At 35.3% G+C, this 9,572-nt stretch overlaps 1 protein-coding gene across 1 annotated transcript; it reads right to left on the bottom strand.

Moving 5' to 3' along the window:
- Positions 1-2,155: 2,155 nt before the first annotated feature.
- Positions 2,156-6,248, bottom strand: LOC141665480 (zinc finger BED domain-containing protein RICESLEEPER 2-like). Its single transcript, XM_074471466.1, has 6 exons — positions 6,075-6,248; positions 4,941-5,313; positions 4,220-4,549; positions 3,947-4,010; positions 2,369-2,484; positions 2,156-2,271 (listed from the first exon to the last, which is right to left on the bottom strand). Exons 1-6 carry the CDS (start codon positions 6,246-6,248, stop codon positions 2,156-2,158), a joined length of 1,173 nt encoding a protein of 390 aa, XP_074327567.1.
- Between the last annotated feature and the right edge of the window lie 3,324 nt (positions 6,249-9,572).

Here is a 9,572-nt window from a genome sequence, read left to right as displayed (position 1 = left end):
ATGCGATGTAATAGTCGCATAACAGGTTTGCACATGATCTCACCCTTGCGTTGGGAACAACTTTCAGAGCCACAAGAATTGACATCCAGTGGCCAGATTTTGGTGAGGAGTCTGTGTACCCGCCTCCTGACACTCCACCCGCAGAGGGTGATGAACATCCTGATTCCTAGTAGGCATTCCTTGATTCCTTACTATTACCTTCACTTAGGGCAGTGAAAATTTAAAGTTTGGGGTAAGTAATATGTTTGTGTGAGTCCATATAGATGCATATTCATGATAGTTTAGTTCATATAGTTGCATATTTGTCGTGTAGTTTTTTTTCTTATTTTGCATGTTAGTATGTTGTATATAGTTGCATGTGCATTTTATCATGATCCCTTAAGTTTGCTTTTCCGATTAATTTGTGATGTTGATGCGAGCGTAGTAATGTCGTATAGAGGAATGTTAAGTCGTAACAAGTTGATTTGCATGCTACAAACAAGAAATTTTTCACTAAGTCTTATAGGTTGCTTGCATGCTAGATCATGATAATGGTTTGTTTGTCGAGGTTTAATCACTTGTTTATGTCTAGAATTTAGGATATTCTTTTAGTGATGTAATAACATGGTTTTTAAAAATTGGAGAACAAATATTGGATTTCATTGCTAGTTGTGGCTAGGTGTCAAATAGCTAGTAGCTGGCTCACATATATATGAGTAGTCTAGGGTTGAGCGAGATTGAGCGAAACACACTCGTTCAGAAATTGTTGAAAAAAAATAGAGAAAAAGAAAAAGAAAAAAAAATATGTGTTGTGTATAATTTATCACGAGCGAGCTCTTTAATACTCGAGTTATTAAGTTCTAGGGGACTTTGTGCCTAGTGACCTAAGACTTTTATAGTCTGGGATCTTCTAACCTAACGCTCGCTACATGGGTATTATTGTATAAGTCTTTTGTGGACCTCACTCATTGCACTATCAAATAAGCATATTTGTGTTTGTTATGTGTTATAAATAAAAGCATGAATCCTTCTATAACTCTGATAAAAAATGAAGTATTGTTAGTCATTTTGAGTTTATCATTTATTCTATTTATAACCTTGTGATTGCCTTGATGAGTGGTGGGTTATGATTATTGATCTAGTTGCGAGAGTATATCTGTTAAGCAATTGACCCCACACACACACACACGTTCCTGGCTTGTGAGTAGATTTGTGGGAATTGATTGAACTTTGTTCGAATAATTGCATTTGTTGAGATGTTGCTCATTGGTTGGTTTAGTTAATCTGATGGGATCGTTGCATTCATGTTAGTTGCATTCATGCATTTTTATTTCTTGCTTTTGAGTCTGTTATGCTTGAGAACAAGCATCGATTCAAGTTTGGGGGGTGTGTTAAGTGGCATTTATGTCCACTTAGAATGCTTCGTAAAAGCTCGAATTGGTGTTTTGTACTCAAGTTATTTATGTATTTGATATATTTTTACAGTTTTTTGCATTTCAGGGCATATACAGGAAGAGGGGCTGGATTTTGCATGATATATGCTTGGAAGTAGGGCTGTAAACGAACCGAGCTGTTCGTGAACAGTTCGTGATTGGATCATTATGAGCTCGGTTCGGCTCGCCTCGTTAAGAGATCGAACTCGAGCTCGATCACAAAAAATGTTCGTTAAGCAAAACGAGTTCGAACCGAGCTTAAGGTTGTCCGACTCGAGCCCGACTCGAGATCGGCTCGAGATCGATAGCTCGAGATCGTTCGTCAAAAGCTCGAAAAACTATATATTTTATGATTTATATTTATTTAAATACTTCAGTTTTTTTTTAATTAAAATTATAATACACATTTTCAAGTCAAAAACAAGAATGCTTGTAACACTTGGTCAAAAACTAATAGTCTGATATTGATGAAAAACAGAAAAAGTAATTAAATGTTTCAGAACTTAAAGCCTTCAAAAATATTACAATTTAAAAAATAAAAACACAAAGTTGTCCAAGTCCAAGGCTTGAACCAATTGTAGTCTTCATTCTTTAAACTTGAGAGACCCAAAGCATTCTGATTTCTGCATATCTGGAAGGTGAAGGCAAAATATTCTGCAATATTACATAAAGCAGAGTTCAAACATGTAACCCTCAACATAATTATTCAGTCAAGCATATTTATTCAGAAGCGAAATGGGCTTTTAGCATATCAGTCCAGATTGAGCAGTAAACATTAACTGATTAAGTGAACAAGTAAATTTTATGACTCCATCCTTCCATATTTTATCAAAGCAAGTGAATGATATAATCATTGAAACTAGACAATGCATATAAATTTATGAAATATTCATTAGCAGAATGGTAGTAGCAAAAGATAAGCAACCATTTATAACGAAGGGGTAAATGTATTATACCATGACCAGGGATGACGAAACCTGAGTCCTTGACACCAGCATCGCGTTTTATCATAGACTCCAAGAGGTCACCAAAAAGAGATCCAAAGTAGTCCAGAAAACCAAAAGCTACAGCACTGCCAAAGAAAAATGTATAAAATGCAAATGTAATAATTTAATATCAATAATCTATTAGAAAACCCCTCGTTTAACAGCCATGTTAATACATAACCATGTCAGCTTCTCGATTACTTAGCTAACAATACCCTATTCTTAGATCATAATACACAGTTTGTCGAAGAACTGCTCACTTTACCTAATTTTTCCAAATGCTTTACCTTTTTTATACTTAACTTCACATATAACTAGCATACATAACTTCACCGCACATAGAAACACTGAAGGAACCCACCTGTACAATTCTGTTTTCATCGATGGGTGCATCAAGCAACAAGACCTCCAAAATTTTTATTCCACAAAGCCTACTCATTCATTTTAAGTCCTAACAACGCCTCTACCATTGATGACAGTAGGTTTCACTAAACTTTCAAAATATCTCTCAAAATCACAATACCCATAACTTCTTATATGTGAAATTCCCTTAATACGCGGAAAATTGTATGCATCTCATTAAAATCTTTATATAGAGGACCTTATTGCCACCTAAATGTGCTATCACCGCCTAATCTTTTAAAGCAGTTTTCTTAAAATAATAAAAAAGAAATAGGGTATTTATTCAGATGATACACAACAATGATTTCTGCTAAATTGAGAGTAACTCGATAATATGTGTACTAAATTAGTTAAATAGACTCAGACCAATTTAACAACATATAGTTTATATAATCATGCCACCACAAAGTAGCTTCTGGCAAAATAGTATGAGACATTACAATGTAGATCAATTAGCACTTTAGCATGACCAGGGTACAATTCAAGCTTTAAAACTTGATCACATCAAAAATTCTAATGAGTACTTGTGTAAACTTAGAATAAATATACTTATCAAAAGCACATCAACAATTCTTTAAGTGCAAGTATATGCAGTGAATTCTGTTGGAGCTTCAGTGTGCAGCTTCGAAGCTAATGGATCAGAATCACATGATAAATATCACTATGTATAAATCTCAGCATTTACCCTGTATGTTTGGACAACTGCAAATTATTTAGGACCACTAGACCAGCTGTAAATTAAGTACCCTGTTGTATCCGAATTTTACAAAGTTCAGTTTGCAGGGATCGGACAACTATATTTGTCAAAACTACCCTAACATATATTATTCTAAATGATAAATCTCATTGCTATACACTTTCCAGACCACTAAATAAACAAAATAGAAGTACCTAACAGAAGAATACACATTTAAACAAGTTTGTTTGATATTCCATTCAAGATATGTTAAGATTAACTAAAAATTCATTCCAGACCAGTGTCATAGATTACAGATATAATTCAATTGGTGTTTGAAATTCCAGGTTCCAGTTCTCTGAGCAAAAGTACAGAAAGCTATATAATTCATATTTGTCCTGGCATTACTTGCAGATGTGTATGACCAAAAGTACAGAGAGTTATATACTTATATTATTAGTAGCATATACCTTGAATTCAATGAACTAAGACGCACCGTCAATCTAAATGTATGACCACATCCTTGTCCTCCTTCTGTAGATAAGTTAAAATGGGAAACAAGTTACACATGGTAGAATCATGAATCGAGGGGGCAAAAAATGTAAGAAATATTATAATATATATTAATACCTATTATTTAGATTTTTTCAATCCATAGAGCTCACGCACCCATTCAGCACCACAAAGCAACATTTCAACGGTTTCAGGTTTTAAACAAGACCTATGAGGTTCGATCACTCTACCTCCAGCACTAAAACTAGACTCCGATGCAATAGTGCTTATAGGTTTACTCAACACATCACATGCCATCTTTGATAAAATAGGAAATTTTGAAGAATTATCTTTCCACCAAGCTAGAGCATCAAATTTCGAAGTCAGGGCAATAATTTTCTCACTCAAATATTCTTCCAATTCTGACTTTATTGGCTCCACAATTCCACCACTCTCCCTAATAAAACTTTCATAATCATTCATGCCTTGTGGTGTCTGAGTCTGACCTTGTTCATTCATGAAATTAGTATCAGAAGAAGATACTTGACTTGTTTCATTCTTTTCCAAACTAATTTCCCTTTCTGCAAAACAATATTCTTAAAAAAGTTCAGTCAAAGAATTTGTTAAATAGGTCAGATTTTTTTTCTAATTCTCCTGCCATTGGATAAAGGGTAGGAAAGCAAAAGGTTGGAAGCTTCATCTTAAACCGTGGATCCATAACGGCACCCATTGACATTATTAGATTAATTTCCCCCAAATATTTATCAAACTTCAATTTCATCTCCCGTGCCATCTCTCGAATATGAAAATTCAAGTGAATTATCATCTTATCTATTACTTGCTTAACCAATCCGATTTCTGACAAAAATAAGTTAGAGGTCGGATATTGAGTCCCCGAAATAACCTTCGTTACATCACAAAAAACCTCAAGAGAAGAACACACACCTTCCACTCATTTTCAATCTTCTTAACCAGGCACATAATCCCTAAACCCCCCATCAGATGTGGCATACATTGTAAAAACTTCTTTAAACTGAAGTTCACATGACAACATATTATATGTGGAGTTCCAACGAGTCGAAACATCTAGAATCAGTTTTTTATATTTAATGCCTAAAGCCAAACTAATTTCAGCGAATTTAATTCTCCGACCCTCTAAGGCAGCCACATATTTAACCCCATCACGAACTTTCCCAACAATTTCATCTATCGGATCTAATCCATACTTGACACATAAATTTAAAATATGTGCACAACAGTGAGCATGAAACATTTTACCATCAATTGATAATTTCTTTCTAACACTAAAAGTCTGTTTCAAATTCTTTAAAGCAACATCGTTAGCCTTGGCATTATCCACGGTAATTGTACAAATTTTATCAACTATGCCCCACTCATTCAAGCACTTAAATTAAGCCTCTGAAATCACATATCCCATATGTGGGGGAGGAACATTATAGAAGTTAAGAACTCTCATATTGAGGTTCCAATTGGAATCAATCCAATGACCAGTTACAACCATGTATCCTAGTTTCTGATGAGATGAAGTCTACATATCAGTTGTAATATTTATCTTCCTAACAGATTTGAAAATTTCTTTTAACTTCCTTTTTCTCAATTTCATAGGTACTGAAACAATCCTTCTTAACCATTTGCCTACTTATCTGTTCCCAAAATGGAGTAGCTTTTCTCATTAAGACATCAAACATAAAACTCTCAGCGTGCCTAAAGGGTAATTCATTTACCATAATATAATGAGAAATGACTTTTCTCATCTCATAATGATCATATTTAAAATTTAAAAGTGCTACCTCAGGTGACTATTCGTCTCTCGGTTGGAACTGCAGTTGCGTTTGACGTTTGTGTCCATGTGCAACAACACACTTATCAATATGCCTATTAAACGACTTTGTACTCCCTGTTTTACTAATTTTCATTGGATATCTGTAGAGCTTGCACATGGACATCTTCTCATTCTTCACCATAACAGTGTCCAAATAGGGCCAACATCGAGATTTTTCTTTCTTTCCTTCTTTTGATAAGGAATCTCGGTGTCCTGATTTGATTGTTGAGTTTCGACTTCCAAAGTCCGACTTTTGCTTTGACCTTTTCTTTTCCTTGAAATCTCTTCTTGTTCAGGTTGCTCAACAGTGTTGCCTTCATCTCCATCATCAGCAGTGTCTTCAGATGGTGTTTCATCGCCTGACTTCTTAAAGATTCTTGCTGAAACTCAACATTTTCGGGAATGACTTCAAAACGAGGCTTCTTCCTTGCTGCCATTTCAACTTAAAGACCTATAATAAAATAAAGGGGATAGATAAACAACACAAATCAATAATAAAAAAGAGGAATATATGAAGTAATAATAGTAATTGAACTCGATAAAGACACACACACGTATATATATTGAAAGAAATATGACTGAGAAGTGAGAAGTGAGAGTGAGACTTACTGAATATGAATCTTATTCGAGTAAGAATCTGAGAGTCTTATTCGATTAGGAATCTGAGATTCGATTGAGTCGATTGAGTCAGAGTCTGAGAGGTGCGGTAGTGCTGCGGTTTTCCTGCTTTAGCATTTAGGATTTTAGGGTTTTAATTTTCAGAGTTCAGACGTTAATTGGAGATGGAATGGGCCTGGGCCTGGGCCTGTAATTTAAATTTGGATTGGGCCTCTAAATCTTTAAAAAAATACAATTTTAACTATTTCACGAGCTACTCGATAACAACTCGAAATCGAGTCGGTTTATTAGTGCTCGATACCAGCTCGAGTTCGGCTCATTTCGTTAACGAGCTCAAACTCGAACAAAAATTTTGATCGGTAAGGATGCTCGGCTCGGCTCGAGATCATTAAGAAAACATCAAAGTTCGGTTCGTTTATGTCAAAACTCGGCTCGACTCGGTTCGTTTACAACCCTACTTGGAAGAGTGTGATGATGAAGCCTTGGTTAAGTGCACGAAGAAACCAGCAAGAGAAGACAAGAAATAATATTTTTTTTCCTGTAACTCAGCGCGACCACACTACACTTGGGAGCGGCCGCGCCAGACACAGAGCGGCCATGCCGTATCCCAGGGCGGCCGCGCCAGGATGTTTTCCAGAAATCCTGATTTGAACAGAAGACTGATTTGCTGGGCTTTTGGACGGTTTGGGCTGCTATATAATGACTCTTTAAAAGACGTTTTTGAGGAGAAAGACTAAGGAGAAGGTAGCGAGAAGACCTAGGAGCACAAATACAATGAAGGAGAAGAAAAGCTTGTTTTTACTTGTGATTCTTTGATTGAGTTGTAATCTTGGATGCTTATTTTCTTATTTGCTGAACCTATTACTCTTGTTAACGTAATTTGATTATTTATTTAGTTTATAAAGACTTAGTTTATTTTACCATGCTTTCATCGGAACCTACGGTGACGATGAGTTTGGTTATGAACTAATCATTATCGTGGGGTTCTAACGGATTTACTTATGGATTTCAATAGTTAATTTGTTTCGATATCTTAGTGTGTGGTGATTGTATGATATCCTAGTATTGGTTGTGCTTATTCGTCTTATGAGCGTCGCGAACATATAAGATAGCGTGTTAATCTCTATTGAAGCGACAATGGATTTAGAGGTTTAAAAGTTGCCATGCTAGCATAGGTTCATGTATTTGTTATGCATGATTTGTAGGTAATTTTAACCATCTTACTTGCCCTATATAATCACGATAGATAACTTGCGTATTCAACCTTTATGTTATCAAATTATATAGACATATAGGGTCTTAACATATTTGGTGTCTATTCAGCTTCTATCTCTTTTGTGGATGTCTGGTAGTAGGGTATTCGTACAATGAAAGTTGGCGTTTACTAGTTTCGTGTTATTTGATTAGTCGTCATCACCATTGCATGCTAAGGTTAAGAACAATGAATTTGAATGAAGTATTTAATGAAGTTTGAATCCCATGTTTGTCTCATATAGTAAATCAAACCCTTTAATCTCTTAGTCATTTGCATGTTAGTTAATATCTTAGTTATAAAAAATCTCAACTTTTTAATCGTCTTAGCATTGAATAATAACCATACTATTGTTGCATAAGTGCATAAATTGAAGTTAACCTAAAATAGTCTCTGTGGGAACGAAATAGAAAGAATTCTATATTACTTGTGAACACGTATACTTGCATGTAATTTTAGCGCGTGGCTTCGTCCTAACAACGTTCGTAAGTAATATAGAATTCTTTCTAGTTCGTTCCCACGGAGACTGGTTTTGGTTAAGTTCAATTTATGCACTTATGCAATAATGATATGGCTATCGTTCAATGCTAAGACAAGTAACAAATTGGGTTTTTGATTCAACTAAGAGATTATACTAATTAACATTAACTAAGAGAATTGAGGTTGAATTACTTATATGAGACAAACATGTGATTCTAACTTTATTAAATACTTCATTCAAAGTCATTGTTCTTAACCTAAGCATGCAATGATGATGAAAACTAATTAGAGAACACGAAACTAGTAAACGCCAACTTTCGTTGCACGAATACCCTACTACCAGACATCCACAAAAGAGATAGAAGTTGAATAAACACCAATTATGTTGAGACCCTATATGTCTAGAATTTGACAACATAAAGGTTTAATGTGCACGTTATCTATCGTGATTACATAGGGCAAGTAAAATAGTTAAAATTACCTACAAATCATGCATAACAAATACATGAACCTATGCTAGCATGGCAAGTTCTAAACCTCTAAATTTATTGCCGCTTCAATAGAGATTAACACGCTATCTTATAAGTTCACGAAGCTCATAAGATGAATAAGCACAACCAATACTAGGATATCATACAATCACCACACACTAAGATATCAAAACAAATTAACTATAGAAATCCATGAGTAAATCCGTTAGAACCCCATGATAACGATTAGTTCATAACTGAACTCATCATCACTGTGGGTTCTGATGAAAGCATGGTATAATAAACTAAGTCTTTATAAACTGAATAAATAATCAAAGTACGTTAACAAGAGTATTAGGTTCAATAATAAAGAAAACGAGCATCCAAGATTAAAACTTAAGCAAAAAATCACAAGTAAAAACTAGCACTTCTTCTCCTTCGTTGAATTGTGCTCCTAGGTCTTCTTCTTGCTTTCCCTTAGTCTTTGTTGTGAATAACGTCTTTAAAGAGTCTTTATACAGCAGCCCAAACCATCTAATATCCCAGCAAATCGATCTTCTATTAGAATCAGGATTTCTGGAAAACGTCCTGGCGCGACCGCCCTGGGATCTGGCGCGGCCGTTCTGAGTATGGCGCGGCGGATCCCAAGTGTAGCGCGGCCGCGCTGAGCTTCTGGAAAAAAATCATTATTTTCTTCTTTTCTTGACTGCAACTGCTAGTTTCTTCGTGCACTTGACCAAGGACTCATCCTCACACTCTTCCAAGCATATATCATGCAATTTCCATCCCTTCTTCCTACTTATGCTCTGAAATGCAAAACACTACAAGAACACATCAAAAACACAAATAACTTGAGTATAAAACACCAATTTGAGCCTTTACGAAGTGTTCTAAGTGGACATAAATGCCACTTAACTTCCCCCCAAACTTGAATCGATGCT

This window comes from Apium graveolens, chromosome 6, assembly GCF_009905375.1.
Source record: "Apium graveolens cultivar Ventura chromosome 6, ASM990537v1, whole genome shotgun sequence".
Taxonomy (NCBI): domain Eukaryota; kingdom Viridiplantae; phylum Streptophyta; class Magnoliopsida; order Apiales; family Apiaceae; genus Apium; species Apium graveolens.
This window is presented reverse-complemented; position numbering and strand designations above follow the sequence as displayed.

What these genes read in the sequence shown, in the direction of transcription:
- LOC141665480 (XM_074471466.1), bottom strand. Translation starts at nt 6,248, where the DNA reads ATGGCAGCAAGGAAGAAGCCTCGTTTTGAAGTCATTCCCGAAAATGTT. An exon ending in GTTTAGGGATTATGTGCCTG is followed by an intron (nt 4,550 to 4,940) that starts GTTAAGAAGATT and finishes ATTGTTTTGCAG; the next exon opens with AAAGGGAAATTAGTTTGGAA. An exon ending in GTCTAGTTTTAGTGCTGGAG is followed by an intron (nt 4,011 to 4,219) that starts GTAGAGTGATCG and finishes ACTTATCTACAG; the next exon opens with AAGGAGGACAAGGATGTGGT.